The sequence below is a fragment of the Vidua chalybeata genome, chromosome 4, assembly GCF_026979565.1.
Source record: "Vidua chalybeata isolate OUT-0048 chromosome 4, bVidCha1 merged haplotype, whole genome shotgun sequence".
NCBI classification, from domain to species: domain Eukaryota; kingdom Metazoa; phylum Chordata; class Aves; order Passeriformes; family Viduidae; genus Vidua; species Vidua chalybeata.
In genome coordinates, this window is record NC_071533.1 from 1183871 (window position 1) to 1203805 (window position 19935).

General features: G+C 39.9%; 1 protein-coding gene across 1 annotated transcript in view; it reads right to left on the reverse strand.

The window, feature by feature from the left end:
• The window catches only part of ANK2 (ankyrin 2), a 261369-nt gene that overhangs the window by 224645 nt on the left and 16789 nt on the right, over positions 1 to 19935 (reverse strand). Inside the window, exon 2 of the mRNA XM_053939996.1 lies at positions 15647 to 15705. Within this exon, the coding sequence (XP_053795971.1) occupies positions 15647 to 15667 (21 nt within the window). The 5' untranslated portion in view covers positions 15668 to 15705. The remainder of the gene's footprint in view (positions 1 to 15646; positions 15706 to 19935) is intronic.

The window sequence follows — 19935 nt, forward strand, 5'->3', positions numbered from 1 at the left end:
TACCTAGATACCACAGCAAATCTTAAATGATTCTGAAGTATAAATTACACCCTTTGCCTTTTTTGTAAGGATATGGTACATAGTTATCCCAGGGACCTTCAACTCCCACCATAATGCACTGGCAAGCAGGACAAACCTTGGTCAACCTTCCCCTACTCATTCTTCCTTTCTTTGCTTTCTCCTGTCTTGCCTCACTCTCCCTCACCCCATTCCTATACATTTTCCCTCCTCCATTTCTGGTGTTACTGCCTTTTCCTTGATTAATTCAATTCCCAGCTCCATGCTTCTAAGTCAAACACAGCTCTAATGCATCTATCCACTTGCCACAGCTTGTTTTGCCAAAAGAGGACCGAAGGGAGCCTGTTCTTTCCTGCACTTGCAAATAGCTCCAGATGAGCTAAGCACAGGAGGAGATTCAAGGATACAGCCTGGGCAGTAATGGCCATTTACCTCCTGGCACAGCCACGACTTGATGAGGAATCCAGTGCACATGTGAGAGGACACGAGGTGCAGTTCAAACCCCTCCACTGCCAGAGCTTCCCACATCAGACATATGCAGTCCTTTAAAGATTTCTGGCAGTGTTTCTTATCAATAGCAAGAGACCATTTCCACTGGAAGGAAACGTTGCCTCAATGCTCATTAAAATAAAACCTGGACAAACTGTGAAAATTTGCTCCATTTCAGCACTGGCTTGTCCAAAAACTCCAAGCAGATGTTTCATGCTGCAGCTGATACATAAGAGCTCTGTCCCTCACTCCACAAGGACCTTGATTCAACCTAACAGAATGCTATCCCTGACCAGTATCCTGAGGATATTTCTATACTGTTGGGCAGACTAGAAATTAACATTATTAGCCAAACCAAGAATAAAACCATCTTTTTCAAGCCACAGTGCAAGAGCATCATCCAGTGTAAACCAGCACAGGAAGCAACACATGTGACTGCTGCTGCCACAGTGCTCAGGGTAGAGAGTGCGCTGAAGGAAACCAGAGGAAAGGCAGAGCTACAACAAAGAGCTCCAGGCAGGCTTCCCATGCAGTTAAAATCTATCTGAACACCAACAGTGATTAATTTCACCTTAGCAGGCAGTTTGAACATCCTTCTTCAATTTTAACCATGGGAATCTGAAAAACAACTGGATTAAGACACTCAGTCTAAAGTTCCAGGGAAGTTCAGCCCCTGAACTTGCTAAATCCTCTACTTGTCTGCTTTTTCCTTCATTGCCTTCCCAAAGAGGCTCAGCAGCTGTCCCCCAACCACACACCTGTTTCTTTTAGATCCTGACTCCTCAGGGTTAAACACCAGGACACTGAGCAGCCAGCTGCTCACTCCAGTTCCCACTATAAGCAACCATCTTGTTCTGCAGATCACAGATACTTCTTTGGCAAAAAGAGACCATGCCCTTGTCTGACCTTTGATTTTTCTATGCACAAAATTGCAGCTGGGATCCAGCCTTTATGAGATAAAGAGGGGAAAAGTCATCCCCACCAGCTCCTTATGGGAGCAAGACAGCAGAATCCAGTTCTGTGCATCTGTACAGCAAATTCAATACAAAAGAACATCCCACACATTGAGACAGACAAGTTACATGGAAATTTTCTAAACATTTTTCTACTGCTCCTACCTCTTCTACTTCCTTGACCAAAACTTTTTCCCAAAGTAGTTAGTAGAATTTCACTTTATATAGGTTTGGCTTTTTTCATATGATGCAAAAAGATTCTGCAGCTTGAAATCCCCATTTGTTCTGCCTAGATAATCACAAGGAAGTTTTCCAGAATCACTCAGAAATGCCTTGTGGAAGTGCCCAAGCAGACAAGCAAAGACAGGAGGCCTCAACTCGGTTTTCTGACAGCTTGGATGAAACAATTTGACATGAATATGCCCACAGAAATCACCACAACACACCAAGCAACAATGATTAACAAACTCTTCAGTTTCTGTTGAATTGCAGTGGCTCCATTAGAGCCTAGTGTTACACTACAACCAAAAAGTAACAGGGCATTTGGGAGATCCAGTCCAGGGAAGAGTTTGACACTTCAGTGTCCTGTAGCTCCAGACAGAGCCCAGGTTCGATCCTGCTATTTTCTTGCCTAAAAGGCAGACGTTACATCAGAAGCAAAGGTGACCCTCTGACTGTCATGCTCTGGTTATTGAAATGCACCTTCACGAAGGAAGGTTTAATATGCTCTAACAGAAAATGTCAAAGCTTGACTAAATGTCAAGATATCATCACACTGAAACAACCACTTACTGAAAAAGAGTTGCAAGTCAGGTCAAACTTTTAAATACATTTATTGATACTATGCTGAAAAACAACATAAATATTTTTTTAATGGTACTAAAATAAAGATTTTGACAAAAATTGAAATGACACTTTGTGATCCCCCAGTTATTTTACACTAGCCTCAATCTAATTTGCAATTCTTAAGCCTTAAGAAGATCATTTCAAATTAAACAACAGATGCTGATGAGGTTATTATATCCAGTGAACTATAAATTAAAATAAAGCAACAGAAGCTGACATCCAAGAAATGCCAAACTTCAATTTCCCAAGCGGGAAAGCAATGAAAACTAAAACAGGAACTCCTGAGAAAAATGCTCCTGTCATAGTTTGAAAGCTAACCCAATAACCCCAACAACTGCATGTGTAATCACATAATTTGTGCAAAACAAACGTTATTTTGCACTATTTGTAAACACAGGTAAAATACAATGCATATGATGCATTTGGGAACCTGCCATCCTCCCCTATACCACGTTTCTCCCACAACTCTGCCTTCAAATTCTTTATCCTTACGAAGTGCAGGTGTTGAGCAGACAAAAGGAACCTGCTATTTCTAGCTTCTAAGTAAGAGGAGAAGAAGAAGAAACAAGTGTATAATGATACACCTGCTTCCTCCTGCAGATCTCAATCTGTCAAGTTTCAAGGCTAAGTCTCTTCCTATCTAACTCTCCTGGCTAAAATTACCTGTTAGGAACATCATCGAGTTTCCCCTGCTCCCTTTCTATCCTGAATTTTACTAGAGAATGAATATGCCTTTCAGCTACCATTTAAACAGCACATTATTTCCAGCATTTTAAAAAGGACAGAGTTTAACCAGTGGCATCGCAAGGGAGCTGATATTTTCTATTTCTCTCTTCCTGAGTTTCTAATGGAACAGTAGGAGGTAAAGTCAGTGTTTAGGCCATAAAATAAGTCATAAATGCCAAAAGGGTAAACATTCCAGGGAACACTTCCCAGAGACCACCAAGTAGAAATCTTCAGAACAAATCAATGCACTTTAAGTAATCAATTCTACAACTGCTTCTAGTCCCTATTAAAGCATCCAAAGGTTAAAATTACTCTCAGATTCTGCAATTCACAATGCAATAAGCAAATATTGATGCTTCAGTTTGTGATTTGTGAGCTTTTAAGGTAATGGAAATCAGACTGAGTTGCCCTGTGCCCGAGAAAAGGCTTACATCTTAGTTTTCAAATTGATGAAAACTATCGTTCATTTTGCTACGGAAGATATTTTCCTTGCCTTATCTAAACAGGGCTTTGCATTCAGGAATCTAGAAGAGGAACTGACATTTCCTTTTGGTACAGTTTCCCTCAAACTCTGCAAAATCAAATGTCATCCCTAATGCAAGTTCCCAGGTGCAACACGTAAGTGCATCACGAGCGCAGTGGGAAGATGGATGAGCAGAAGGTGGCAATAGAGCACCAGATCTAAACCCCTATACACTTGATTCCCTTTATTATTTTTATTCCCTCTAAATCCATATACACTATATTCCCAAGTAGATGCTCACTCTCCTCACAGCACACACCCTGCGTGTGAGCTGTGTACCTCCACTGAAAACCCAACATGATACAGGTGTGATTTCTTAGGGCTGCATCACCCCTGGGTAAAAGCAAATGTAAAAAGGCTACATTTCTCTCAGGTTGGTGACATAATTTCAAGACTTCCATAAGCACTTCAGTGTGCTGCCTCTGCATGGCTCCCTCCATCTATCAGAAAACCACAGGAAACAGGGGGGTGGTGTCATTTGTCCATAAAAAAGTTATTATAAACCTATGTACCTCCTCCAGCTGAGAAGCTAAATTATAAGCACTTATCTTTAAAGCTAGAGTGGAAAAGTGTCATTACATTTTATACAATAGTATTCCCCCTTCATTTCTAAAAAAAAGAAATCATCTCCTGAGCACTGGTGGCAAGTGTAAGAAAAACTTCCTCCTACTATTTCCAAGATTAAGAATACTTTAGTGTAACACTTCACTGTTAACCAGGTAACTACAGAGAAATCTGTCTCATCTCAAGTTTCTAGTTAAGCCTTTAAGTTTCAGTCAGAAAGTGCCATTCCATACAGGTTTATAGAGACTTCCCAAATGCATAAGGATTATCTGAAATGCTCTTTTCCACTATAAGCATGTAGGAGGAATTGAGGAAGGCAAAGACCTCCCTCTGTCGGCCAAAGGGAGGTGAAGCAGGCACACACTGCCTTTACATGAGATTTTAAGGCAAATAGGATCGGACTTATTCCCCACATTTCTGATGGAGACAAATAAAACAGGATAAAAGAATGGAGGGGGGGGGGATTTTACTGGTGTTACATGTGCAATATTCCCAAGTTGCCATATTTAACATGACAAGCAAAGACCGATCTTCATGCACCAGAGAAAGCAATTTTTCTCAAGTTTGACTTGGCATTATTATTATTTTCAAGCTCTGCATAGATTTTCTGGTTTCAAATCTCTTGAAATAAAGACATTTCTTAACATGAACATGACAGCACAACAGATTTTTTTCCTGCCCCACCTTTCCCTGCTGGAGCCCAGCAGGCAGCATTACCTGCCCAAGACGCTGCCCACAGCTGGACACCAGCCCCAGCATCTCAGGGTTTGGAATGGCCCCCATCTGCCCCAATAAACCACATAAAATTAAAGCCCAGAGAACCATACTGACTAGCAATTATTTGGTTATGTTTACAATAATTATCATTATTCCTGGCTATGCTAAGTAACCATTCCTGGCCATAGCTCCGATGGGCTGGGGCTGTATCTCACACAGTACTGCGGCCAGGGAGCTGGGTGAATACCGAGCTATAAATACAGCCACGGATTTGGTCGCTGCTCACCCACCACTAAAAGGATCCTGGGAGCAAACCCCTTGCTAGACACATCATTTTCTCCAGCTCTGTGAAAGATCAGGTTTTAAAACACCAACAGAATGAAGCAAATTGAAATAGTCAAGCTACCTGACATCCTAAAAAGATCTCCGGACTTAAATACATCATCAAAAGTTATCCAAGAGTACAAAATTGGGATATCAAATGATTTAACATGCCAGTGCATCATGTGCAGCTGCCTCATGTACCTGACAGCAATCTTTAAAGAAAGATTTTACCAACTGACCATTTAAATGCCATGATAAGACACACAGAACAAGCAACAGAGGGAAAATGAACATACAGAAATGCCGTAGTAAGGTACCCACTGCCAAAATAGTAAAGAAATCTCTCTCAGCAACTATAATTTCAGGGGTTTTCAGCATGGAAATTGTCTGATAAACACCCTTCCTCCACTAAGATTAAGGAATTAAAAAAAAAAAAAAAAATTGTGGCACAATGATCCCTTCAGCAGCAATTAATAAAATTATTAGTACACACTTTCTAAACTAAAGAGTCTGCTTTGCTTATATACTAATCACTTTTTATTACTGAGCAAAATGAAGCAACTCAAGTGTAACACAGGAAACAAACTGGTAACTACATACTGGATATTCTTTTAAAACAATGTTAAAGGGTAAGCTACACAGCAGAGCAACCAACACTAAAAATGTCTTAATTATCAGTGTTTTTAAATAACTTGGCTTCACTGCTGTCCCAGCTACAGCTTCCTGATGGGTTCACAGATAAAGAAAATTATTTCAATGCTATTTCTTGCACTGGCTTGTCCCCTGGCTCAGTGACAACAGTACATGGTCCCCACTCTCCAGAAGGCTGGCAGGGGACCATCATTCCCATTGAACCTTCATTCCAGAACACTGGCCTTTGTCAGAGAAATGCTGCCCTTTAGTCCCATATAAATAACCCTGCTTCCCCTGGAAACTGGAATTTGGGCATGCTTTGGGCTTTATCTGCTTCTTACACACTACAACTACATTAGCATGGGACTTCAGTTGAGGGAAATGATGAATAAGATAGAGTTTGGTTTTGGTGGTTGGCAAGTATAAAGTATATTAAACAGCACAAACTAATTAAGCTTTTTCATTTTGCTTAAAGAAAGGTACAAAGGACACTTCATTTAAGAAACAATAAAAATTACTAACTCCTAAATATTGTTTTTCTTAATTCGTTGTGTCCACACCTCTTAATGTAAGTGATAGGTCATGAAAACAGTCACACTCAAAAATAAGCTTAACAATCATCAACCACACACCCTCCAAATCTTGGAAAAACAATTGTCAAGTTGATTCTATCCCAATGATGTAACAAAAAACCCCATAACTGATATATATGTTTGGAGAGAGCATCTCAATTTTGAGAGAATATCCCAAAGATGGATAGCATGAGTTTTAAAGGAATAGCAAGTGATGGAAGAATCACCATGGTACTTAAATAAATATCTGAACTTGTATTTTACACAAAGGTACTGTCACTTATGACTCAAATTCAGTCCCTGTTATTACACAGATGGCTTTTAGCAGTATTTATTTTAACAGTAATATAATACTATGATGTGCCAAACTATTCAAACATCACTTGAGCTCTCTGCATTTTCATAATTCCACCCACTGGCAATTAAAGTAAAAATTGTTTAAAGAACAGCAAAACATTTTCTTAAAAGTCCCTGACTAGGGACTGGACAAACCAGAATAAATTCTTACACCAACAGCTGTGCTGCAGAGAGCAACACTTGCAGACTGTCCAGTGATTTACAGTATCAGGCATGGTGCTTCTTATTATACCAAAGTTAAAACCCTCTCAGTGCTTGGCATCTATCTCTGGCTGACAGTCTAGGGCTATAAAAAAACTGTATGTGAAGAACAGCTTATTTTAAGAAAATTCTCAGCACGCTTTCACTGAAAACCTGTAGAATATTCATGCTTTGGAGCACAGCCTTAAAAATCTGGCTGTCATATCAGGGATAAAAAGGCTTTGTGCTACTCCCAAGAGGATTCATCCAAAACTGAACAAGTCACAGGCCTCTATAACCACAGCTTACATTGAATGTTATGGCATCTTAAAGCCCAGATGTGTCCTGGTGCTCCTGGGTGTACTGTGAGGAGGGAAATAAGGTGGAATATTCTGCTGAGCAGATCTACCTCACCAGGGACCTACCAAATGGGAACTGACTCCATGCAATAAGACCAAATCCCCCATTTTTTATTAATTTTCTAAGTTTGTATACTTTTACAAAGTTACTCTAAAATCAGGAAGGTACCAAAAAATATAAAAAGAATCACTAGCAATGTTTGAAATGAAAGACAGGAACATCACATAATGCCCAAAAAAATGAAAATCAAGTACATTAATTTCTTGTGTTACGAGATCAATAGCAGCTTTTTCACAAAACTCCTGCATCGCTCAGCACACAAAATGGATGGAGCTTCCTATTTTATCCTCCCTTTTTAAACCCAGCTGTGACTACAGTTATTCATTTCCTGATGGCTTCCTTTGGAAAGCTAATATTTTATAAATAAAGCCATACTTTGGAGAGCAAGAGAACTGACAAGACAAACAGTCAAGCACTGCCAAGACACAAATGCCTCGTCATTTGGATAAGGACTCCTGTCTTGGGTACATGGTATTCTCTTTTTAAAATGTTTTGGGTTTGTTCTTGACCATATGCCTGTATTCAAAATAATATTTCAACTGTAGCAATAACTATTCATATTCTGTAATATGATTACTCTCCTCTTTAAGCCTTGTATTTCTTCTCCCTGAACCTAAGAACATGTCCTATATTCTAGGAGAGCAGACTTTGAGTCCCAGCCCAGTGGCCAGAGCAGAGGTGGTGGCAGGAATTTCCCTGGGGTAAGGGGTTACCTCAGCTCAAGAAGGGACAAGTTTGTGAAAGAAAAAACCACTGAGGGTTATTAAATCACAGAGACAATATCCAGCTCAGGAAATCCTGGGCCAAAAACAGCTGGAGGCCAGGAGATTATTTAGGGGAAGTATCAGATATGCTTGCCCTGTTCCTGTCCTTCCCCAAGAACCAGGCTGTGGATATTGTTAAGGAGAAAATGCTGAGAAACAGACCCTCAGGTCTGATCTTGAAATGCAGCTTTTATGGATGACAAATGTGGTTTGGATCTGAATATCCAGAAAAGTTTATTTCATTGCAGGCTTTCAGCCTGTCTGAGGAACAAAGCAGGCAACAGGTCACTAATTAATGGTATATTTATGGTTTCAATATTATCACCAAAGTAATCTTTAAAACAGTATTTGACAAAATAGAAAGAGGATTGAGAATGAAGTGTTACATAACTTTTTGGCCACCACAGAGCTCAATCTTCAGCCAGAAAAACTGGTGTAGATTTATGAGAAGATATGGAGCGAGTGGCAGCTCCCAGCTAACCTTCTTAACAGGGGGATATAAACAAACCTTATTAACCTTTTCCTTAACAGGAGGATCCTTTCTTCTTCTCCCTCCCCTGCAAACACCCCTTGTGTTCTGCTGGACAGTACAGGCCTTCCTTGGGAAGTCTCTGTTCTGTTTCTGATCCATTTTAGAACATATGTCCAGCCTTGAACATTAATTATAAAGGATACCATATCAGTCTTTTGCTTCAGTGTTTTTCAAATTCTTAAGCAAAACTCAGGTTTTCCAGCTGCCACTCCATTTTAAATTTTGGAAGACTAGTGGATCAGTCCAGAAACCATGAACTGCTTTCCTTGAACAGTTACTAAATGTGGACTCCAGCAGCTCCTTCCACTGCACGTTGCCTCACGTTCGCTCCCAAGCAACTCCTCCAGTCAGAAGGTGCAGCTGAAGGCTCTCTGCAACTCCATAACCACCAGCCTCAGCTTCCCAGCATTCCAAAGGCCCTGCTCAGCAGTTTTGATTTCAATCCATTATTTGCATTTGCTTAAAAATCTTTTCTATAACAAACTGCAGACTCTTTAGAGTTTGTACCAAATTCCCATCTTAAAAATGGCTGTATATGTCTAAGGAAAAAGCTACATGTAGCAGAAAGTGTCTATTACCTACCCTGGCAGGGGGTTTTATCCAAGGGCCTTGAGTTTTTTACTCAGCTACATCAGCTGACTTGCCCCAGAGAATTTTTAAGTTCATTAACATTTGCTAATCTCAAATCATGAATATGGACTTTGTTTTATTTAACATACCCTTACACATTCTACACCCACTCACAGGCATGTATACTTATACACACACACACACTGATATTTTCTTTTCATTAGAAATGTTTGGGGAGAATACTGATAGCACAGCTTTGATACATGCAGCTTCCTCCCTGTCATTTTATGAACATTTTAGTTAATACAATTACCAGTACAGCAGATCATAATTTGTTCTCATGGCTACAAATTCATGAGACAATCTGCTGTGATGCTACAGTTTGATCAAAACAAGAGCAAGCAGCAGAGCAGCCCAACTTGCACCAGCTTCTTCTTTTTCTACTGAAAATCTCAAGTACAGAAAGGAATCCAAAATCACTTCCTCTGCCATTAGGTATCCACCTCTGCAGCCATGCAGCCTTCTCACTAGAGATGTTACAGACATGGGTAGCTGTGAAAACTACAGAGCAGGTTTACAGTGTTTTTTAAATATATACAACACACACCAGCCCTTCTCCTCCTTCCCAGAGAAATCTGGACAATGGATTTTGTGGGGGAGTACACAGATGGCTTACCTGGACAGTTCATTAAAAGCTTTGCATTCCTAACCTAAGGTATATGTGGAGGGAAGATTTTGGTACCTCAGCTTGTTCACTTTTAATAGATGAAAAATTTGGGGTTTTATCATGTTTTAATTATTATTTCGTGCCATTGTAGAATAGCCTATGGAAGCAAATTATTCGTGAGAACAGATGCATTAACTACATGCCACAGGTACTTCAGAAAGGAAAAAAACCCCAGGCCTACCCATTACAGCAAAAAGAGTGATGAGACTGACCTAGTTTGCCCTCAACGGCATCTGTGGAAAACTTTCTACCATTAACACTCGTATTCAACACAAATCTCACTTCCAATGGATTTCCCATTGACTCTTGAAACAGAGCCAATGAAGCTAATCTTCAGAGAGAGCTGCATGCATGAAACACTCAGACTGCCACAAGATTAGATGTACATTTTTAAGAGGCACTTAAAGTCTTAAGAGTGAAAATTCTGCCGTACACAAACACACTTAGAAGCAGGCACAAGCTCAAAAGGATGACATTCGACACTCCCAAATCTTCAGTGCTGTTTGAAACCCTGGCAAGGATGTGTACCTTGGCCCATCTTCAACCTCTACCTGTGCCAGAAATAGCACTGGAACACGGATGGAGAAAAGCAAAAGCAACAATATTCTGCATTTACATCTTATCTGAGATTGTCTGAAACATTAAAACCAGGAGATTATCTTTAAAAGCAGTTCTGCAAAGTGGCCAGGCCTACATTTTCATCTCTTTTGGCACAATAAAGAAACTGCAAAAGCTGCATGAGAATGAAGTGTTTTCTGAACAAATGTTTATGAACAGAATGTAAGAAATTTGTCTGGCTGATAAAAACTATCCATTCTCTCACTGGAAAAACAATGTCCTTTTGTCTGCCATGCTTGTGGTAAATGAAAATAAATAACATTTTGGCAGAAAGGCTAATACAGACTAAAAAAATTTGGCAGCCAACCTGTTGCTCCTTGCAGTCTATGCTTCACATGTCAGGTTTTACTTTTTGTCTGGAAAATAAGCTGTGGAAAAGCTCATGACCATGTGAGACACTTCCTCAGGATTTAGATTCTGAGCTATTTTTTAAGCAAAGCAAAGTCACCTTGGGAGATTTTAGCCTATTTAAAGTGGCTTCTTCCTTCTATATTTATGCCCAGAGAAAAAGAAAGAGGAAAAAATCCCAATCAGAAGAGAACAAGCCACCAAAGAGCCACATAAAATCTGCTTCTTAAGCCCTGACTGCTTCAAGCAAGAGCTGCTTTCCACACTCATTTCCTTCCTGGGCACTAAAGTGGAAGCAGTTTTCAAGCATGGCTACACAATCCCGTAGAGCAGTGAGTTCTGAGTCACCGTGCGTGCGGCATTCAGCCCTTGGCCAGCGCATCCCACCTCCCACTCCTTCTGGTGGCAGTCTAGCTACAGACTAGGGCTGGACACTGCAATTATCCTCCCTGCCTTTACGGCCCATTAGCTTCAATTTCTGCTGAAGCAGAGGCTGTCCTCAGCTGGATTTAGCTCAGCTGCTAATTGTCCCAGCATTTGAACTCATTCCATGTGAAAATCAATAGCAAACCTGAAATACTTTTAAGTCTTCATAGAGACTCTGGAATTTCTCCCATTTTGTACTCACAGACCTCAAGAAGACAAAAAGAAAACAATCCTGACTTCTTCATGCTCATTTTAGTTACCATAAAAATAAAGCTTTTCCTTGCTTTTGGTAGTACAGGCACAATCATGACGGATTAAATTCATCATGGAGAAAATGAGCCCCTTAGAAAGAAATATGCAGAGGCAAAAAGCAGTGCAAACATACCACACACCATTCCACTCTTGTTTTGAAGGAACAGTCTAAAGTCAAAGGGTAATTCATTCATTATGCCCATTTAAATTTTCATATCCCCTTAGGCTGCCAACAAAAACACCAGTTAATGTGAAATGTAATCCTGCTTTTTTTCCAGATGTAGATATCTGTTCCTTAGAAAATCCAAACAGGCAGACAAGAGCCACAACTTAAAGTGATTATACATCTAGAGAGAATTTAAAAATATATTTGCGCATTCAAGCATTTCTGACGTTTACCTCAAAGATGCAGTTTCACTTTCAATGTACACAAAGAAAAAAAATCCTGAAGTGCTGCATCCATTTCTTAGACAAGGATAATATTATAGAGGTGAAGACAAAAGAGCCTTCTAGCAGTTCAAAAGTTTCCATTGCTTGCTGGAAAAAAAATCTGAACACAAGTACACATCTCCTCCACTTACAGCCTTTTTCATTACTATGACAAAGTAGTTATCTAAAGAAAAATGCCACTACTAGAGCGTGGGACACAATCGAACAGCCAATAACACAGAATTAGCTGGGGTTAAACAACTCAGGCTCAAAAACACTTGGTAAGCAGATCAACTGTTCAAGGTCTGGAAAAACAAGTTTCCTTTCTTTGGACAACTTTTTTACCTATATGTCACCACTACCTGATGATGATGAATACCAGTCCTTACAAAAATAAAATCACTTTTTAAATGCTTACTGGCATCAATATGAGTAGTACACTAGCAAGCCACAGATTTTGTCAGACGCCTCAAAAACCAAAAAGATACAGCAAACACACAAACTAAATCACAAGACACAATAATATCTCCCAGTTAGCAGATCTATCAGATCTTGCCAGTCAGTTACTATTCACGGAGTTTTTTGGTTCTCCAGTACTAAAAAGACATGGGAATGATATTAAGAGACTCCTGGCAAGTTCTCTGGTGAAGTTTGATGTTGAACGCCCCCCAAAAGTCACCTCAGTTTTCCCAGGAAAAGTTACTGCTTCTCTCAGCATTTTATCAGCTGCTGTGCAATTGCCCCAGTTCAGGATCACCAAAAAAAATGTGGCTGTTTACAGCCAAGCCAGAGACAAAAAAAGGAAAGAATGGATGACGCCTGTCCTGCTGCCCAGTTCCATAGCTGGAGACCAGCTGCCAAAAATGCACAAGTGTCTTTTATCAAAAGCTTGAAGAATAAAAGACGTGGCAGCATTTCCCTGCTGTGTAGCACAGCACTGGCCACCTTGTTTCTCACCAAAGGCAAATAAACACATTTTCATCTGGGATATAAAAACAGATATACACACACAGAGGCTTGATTACCAAGTCCTTAGTATACTGGAGAAAAAGAGAACACCTACCTCTTGAGAAATCTGTGTGAACATGGTCCATGTCTCCACTGGTACCTCCATGATCATGCAGACTAGAAGCAGGTGATGTTAAAAGGCAAGGCACAATTCCTAGGGAACCTGAAAGCTTAGAGGATTTTTGACCTACCTTTGAAAATCCCTGACCTTTGCATGTCGTTTGGGATTTATCTGAATTAACTGACAACATGACACCGAGATGGTAAAGTCCTTTATTGACAGCTCAGACTCACACATATGGCTCAACAGACAAAAACGTAATGCACCAACTAAAAACACAGAAACAAAAAAAATGAATCTATACTTCAAGAATCAATATTGCTCAAGATGGTGATGATGTAGCTCACAGAGCAATACCTGGTTTACTGAGATGACCTCTGAAAACTTAGCAAGGCGTAATATTATTATTCCCATAAAAAATAAAGGAATTTTGTTTTACTCAGCAGCAGAGTCTCTGCTGGCTTCTGATAGAAGGTACACAATTACAGCAACTACTGATGGTCATTAAGACAGACAGGACACGACATGTTTCCAAGAGAAAGCTTCTAGTTATGTTTCAGAGACCTGATAAGATGTCAAATGTAATAAACTAAATTGCCTGAAACAAGTAACTCTAATTTCATCTTTTGATACCATTATATCTGTTTCCCCACAATGTATCCTAGTGTAGCCCATGGGACATAAATGTACCCAGGACAAACCTGAATTCATTTTACACTTAGCAGATACATGAGGCATTCAGTAAGCATTGCACCAGATCTAATATTGTTGTTTGCTATATAAAAGTAGTGCACAAGTAGTTACTGCTGATTTTATATAAATTTTTATCAGTTTCAAGTAACCAGGGGTTCTTGGTGCTCAGAACTCCATTTGCAGAAAGCAATGACTGTACTGCACTGTGGGTTTCTCCTTCATTCCCAAATTTCTGCCAGTTTTGCCTCCCCTTCATAACTGAAGGTTTTTTTTTTAAATGTCTGTCTCCTCAAATTAAAAAAAAAAATATTCTAGAGTGGTCACAAGCAGCAGCATTTTGTTTTAATGCTAGCCAAGAACTTTCTCTTTTCAAAGGCTAAAATGATGTTGTGGAACTCTCTGGGGACTAGAAAAGACCTTTTAGTTCCCACAAAGGCACTTATTCTCTGATAAAAAGCAGAACTTGAACACATTGATATGTCTGTGCTTCTGTTCACAAAGGCCTGTGAGACAGTAAAACTACAGCAAGCTTCAGGAAAGAAAAACTTATTTGGCTGCAACACGTTTATACCCCATCTTTCAAAATACTTCTTATTTAAAACACAATTTGGAATAATTAAGTGGAACCAAAGTTTCAGTTGGACATATTTGTTCTTAAACCAAAATTTTCCCAAACCCAGGTACTAAATCAGCTTCAGGTAAGCCTTCATTTCTTCATGACATTTCTTTGTCAACAAAATCCCTGAGCAGGCAAAGGAAAATCAGGAAAAACAGCAGAGAAAGAAAGTAGTTACATGCAGCCAGTAGTGAAAAGTCTATAAAAGGCAAACCCAGAAATTTTCAGCCAAAAAATATTCAGAGAATACTTAATTTTTGTGTCCAATATATTCTGGGGTTTTTCATGCAAAATTGATGGTAGGAGAACAGATAACAATCCATTAGACCCCATAATCTTTTCAGAAGCAGGAAATTCAGGGATAAATCTCCGTTCTGCCTCACTGAAATCAGAACTTGCCTCTGTCCCCAGACATTTCCTAATCAATAGGTCTATCTTCCTCTTGGCACCCTTTTGTCAAAAAGATTAAGAAGTATAACTTTCACTCTAATGGAAATAATTAGGAAACACTGACATTTTTGTAAGCCAGAATCCTCTTCCTCCAACCAGCCTTTGTGAGGATTCTTCCAAACAGCTTTGCATTACCATCCTTAATTGGAATTAACAGGAATTGCTCTCTGTAACCATGGCTCTCCCATCAACCTACACCCTCCTGAGGGATTTCAGAGACAGCAACATGACAACAAACATTGCACAGAATTATAATCAATTATCAGTGATGTGAAAAAATCATCAGTAGGAGAGCCGTTGCAAATGAAATGTAGCTGGGCTTTCTTTGATGCTTCTGTGTGGGTGTCACCAGCAGAAGCTTCAGCATTTTGTTCACAGCATATTTACAGACATTATTTCCCAATGCAAGGTAAGGCCTCACATACCTCCATATCCATCTGGCTGCCAAGGAAGGAGCTGTTTAGGGATCAAATCCGGGTTTAGCTTCCTCACAGTTACTTAGCGGTATCACGTCTTAGAAATCAGATGCAATGCATCTATCACTTTAGAATCAGCATGTAAAGCAGACTTTCCAGTGATCACAAGTGCAAAAAGAGATTTCAAGAATGACACTTGAATATTTCATTCATCATCACCATCATATTATTATTATTACTACTTTTATAGCAAGTAAAATAATTTCAGTCAATTAGCTGGACCCAGGTTCATTAATTTTTCTGCCAACACAGTCCCAACAGAGCAAAAGAAAAAAAAAAGGGAGGAAAATACGCATAAAACATGTACTCAAATTAATAATTTGCACATTTCTTATTGAATCTAAATTGAAATACCTTTTGCAACATGCTGGCCATTTAAATGTCAATTCTTCATGTCCCCTTCGGTTACTTACCTAAAAGAAAAGCAACGGGAAAAAGATATTAATTTTCCATGTTCTCAGATGTATCATGAATACGTACCTTACTCTCCCACTGCTCCCCAGTAAATTTTCAGTGGTTATAACTTAAGTACGACAATTAGGATAATGGGTTTTGTTTGTTTTATTAGTTTAGACAGCATGTTCCCACTTTGCCTCAGCTAAACATTCAGTAATTGAATTTAAGATCTTTTTTCCTCCATCATACATGACTTCTAAATAAAAGCTACTTGATGTCCTCAATAACTTCATTTTCATATTCTGTGTATTTACTCTGGAAAAACTCATAATTGCAGACACAGTAATGGAAATATAAAACATTCAGCAAAAGAACCCAAATGTGGTCTTCAGCACAGATGTTTGTGAAACTTCCTAGCAGCTACTGGCAAAATATATTTTGGGCAGATGGAGCACAGGACAGCACACCCTGGACAATGCTATACCCCAAATCATAACAGAAGTGCATCGTCCAGTTGGGAACAGCAGGGGCAGCATGGGCACAGCAGGCTCACCACTCACTTCCACAGAAACACAGGGCTTACACCATTATACACTGCATCTCTTTTCTGTAAAATCTTTCCAAACCTGAAAAAACAGGCAGGTGTGAGTTCAGAACTTTCTAGAAGCCCTGTCCCCTCCTTTTCACACCCAAGCTCTTGCCCAGGAGCTGGAAACACCTCTGGCTCAGCCTGGCAGCAGTCCAGCAGGAGCGCACAGGTTCCTGGAGCACCCAGACCCAAATCTAGGTGATGGCACTGCCCTTCCCCATAACCCATACAGGAGGCTGGCTACAAGCACATGTGCCAGGATCTGCCAATCTCAAGTGAATCTCAGCTCCTGTTTCTCCCACCCGCACATCATCCAGCGCTCCTCTGTGACTGAACTGCATTTATCATTATTGCCTTTCTATACTCCAGATGATTTTAAAAGTTTATAATACATCCTATAAATTGTATGACAGACTTAAATAGTCCTTAATTACCAAAACTAGATCCTAAAAGAAAAGAAAACCATTTCACATTTCATCCATACCATCACTTTTGCCATAAGCCAGTTTTTTAGATGTTTTCTTAACTAATGCAAGTTGAACATTATAAAAAACACAGGTGAAACCCTTAACAACTAAAGGGTAAAAAAACTAAAGGGTAAAAAACTATTCAGTAAAGAACTCATCTGAATTTCTTTAAATGCCTTATTTTCCAGCATTAAGCTTGCCCAAGCTTTCTGACGAATTTCAGATGGAAATATCACTTATTCCCATAATGTGCTCACACTGAACAGAGTGTACAGGCTCAACATTCACTCTGCCTGCATGCAACTAACTTTATTTTAGATTGAATTTTAAATCCCTGCCAAATTCAGACATCTCCTGCACAAGTTCTGCTGCTTCCACCTCCTGTCAGCCTACTCTGTGATGCCACTGAATTAACCTTTTTTTTTTTTCAACCTGGAGGATCTCTTATTATCCTTCCCCTTTCAAAGCAGCACATTTTTGTCCTCTAGTCCCCATGTACGTGCATGTTTAGCCTTTTTCAAGGGCAGTCTAAGTGCCAGCTACAGTTCAGACCTCTCCAGGATATGAGCCCATTTCAGAATGCATAACTATTGTGCTGTAGCTACAGGAGTTACTAAGCTGGGTTTAACATGTGCTACTATAGATTTTTGTCCTTAAAATGACAACTCACGGTATAATTGCCATCTGACTAGAATTACCTGATGAATCATGCTAGTTGTCAGGTTTGTTTCATTTTCCTCCCTTTCCCTTGTAAAGGGAAGCATAATTTTCAGAGAAAAGAGAAAACAAATTGATTCTGTTGATCAGAGGCACTCCCATGGCTAGTTTTCCTACAGTAATTTGTAATGATTACTTACATATCCATTCCACAGGGAAATGTGAGTTATAATCAAAACTTGACTTTTTTTTCAGTGCCAGCTTTGGAATTTAAAAAGTTGGAAGGGACCTCCACAACAAGTACATGTTAAACTTCAAGTACTACAGTTCAAGCTTTTTTCTGAGGAAAAATACCTTTGTGTTTTGCCATTTGGCAAGAGTTACACTAAGCCATTTGCCCCGGGCTTATAGAAGAAAAGGCAAAATGAAAACAAGCGCCCCTTGGTGTTCCTTAAGATCAACCAGCAGGAACACCCCTCCTTCTGCTGTCCTTTGCCAGTCTAGATGGGACCACAGCCTTCCATTCCACTGACGTGTACATTTCTCTTTTATCAGTGAAAACAATGACCAGACAGACTTCAAGTGAGATGACTCATTGGCAGATAATGATTCCCATTCCATTTCTTCCACATAACAGCCTTTATTTTGCACCGTTGCAAGCCAAGGCATCTCAGGCTGTACAGAGTCAGGAACCATAAAGTAAAAGCTGTTCAGACTTCATTTGGCATCCCAAACAATTCCTTCCAGAAATACCCAGTAGCAGGTGCCATACCAACACCTTTATCCATGCTTATCCTCCAGTTTTAGAGGAAGACAGAGATGCAATAGTTACTGTCAATCAGGGAGCAAGTCTGTCTAACATTTAAACATCGAGTTTCCCATGAAATAGGATTAGCCCTAATGGGTGAAGCTGTCTCCTGTCTGCCTAACAAAAGAAATGATCCTGCAAACTCTGACCAGAATTGTATTAACTACCAATTACAGACATAAATATAGCTATGAGACTGAAATCATATTTTTCCTGCTGCTGCAGAGAACTTGAAATGAAAAGAGTTCCATCCAAATCAATATACAGCCATCTGCTCTACAAAACACTGACAAATCTCCTTCCTTCAGGATCTGCGTCCCCCAAATTAGATGAAGAAGTTGCCTTGCCTTCGCAATGCTCATTCCAAGAGTCAGCAGGGGCTGGTCAAGTTCTACTGTCTTCCACTGATGCCTGATAAGTGCTTTGGCTCATCCCACATCCACCAAATAAGTGCATTCTTTGATTTCCATGCCGGGTTCTTGCATCTGCATAGAGCGCCTCATGCAAGAAGCCAACACTGTGGTTTGCTTTTTAAAAGTCACTTTAAAAAGCCATTAACACAGAGCAGGCTGAAAGCCAAAACAACAGCCTAGCAGAAGACAGAGTCATTTTATTTAGAGACTGAATGGATGGCCCTTGGTGGAACTGTATGGGGAACTTTTCTTATTGGCATAAGAGAAGGGGTGCATTAGTTTGCAGAACCTTTGCTTCATATGTCCAAACGAAGCCATAGCCAGGGAGATTTAACTGAGTGCAGCTCAGTTTTCAGAGCATTTGCAGTGGTTCAAATCCACACCTGGCTACCACTTCTAACATAAAAAAGTAAAATATTAAACCCTGCAGAGCAGTAAACATTGAATATAAATCTCAGTTTGTATACTGAGACCACCATACATTGCCTAAAAAGTTAAACAAAATTGATGTATTTTTCTGCTCAAGCACTTTGAAAGCAGCTGTCCCTGCATCCTCCTCTTCAAGAGCTCCACAGTGAGCTTCTGATCTTCTGCAGCAAATGGTCTGGGCACGCTGGCCGTGCACCGATCCCCTGGGGTCAAGGAGAAGGGAACAAAGTTGCCTTTGTGCACATTTCCTTGGACGGCAGCGAGAGCTCGGTCACAGATGCAATACCAGCAGGGACAGTGCCAATCCCAGCGTGCCCAACCATTAAAGCACTGACAGCACTGACCCCTTCACTGTGACAGGCTTTCTAACTCCAAAGTGCATCTCAAGATTAACAGTGTAAAACATCCTCCCAAAAATTGCTCATATCTAACTGAAGCTTTAAAATTTCAGAGCCCACTTCTGCAAACCCTTTGAAGCCATCAGTGCTATTTGTAAGACTTGTAACTCGTCAAAACAATAATTAATTCTCTCTTCCTCCTAAGCCTGAAGACCACTAAAGGGATTTTACTAGATTTTGAACAGTTTAAATCCACTGTGCTCTTGCAGCTGTTCTATGTTAACAGCAAATTCATGGTCTTGCAAATTCCAGTTAAATCTTAAGGGTGGGGTGGCAACTCAATATACCTTTTTATACGTATACACGCTACCTACATAAAGCTATAATACAGTATTTTGTATTTGGCTTCATTTATTGCCATTACAGCAATCTTCTTAAAAGCACTAAAGTGCAAGACTAATATCTACATCCAAGCTACCTCTGAAGTCAATCTAGGCGTTAGCAGCAAAGTAATCTATTTAATCCTTTAGGGAAAGGGAGATAGCT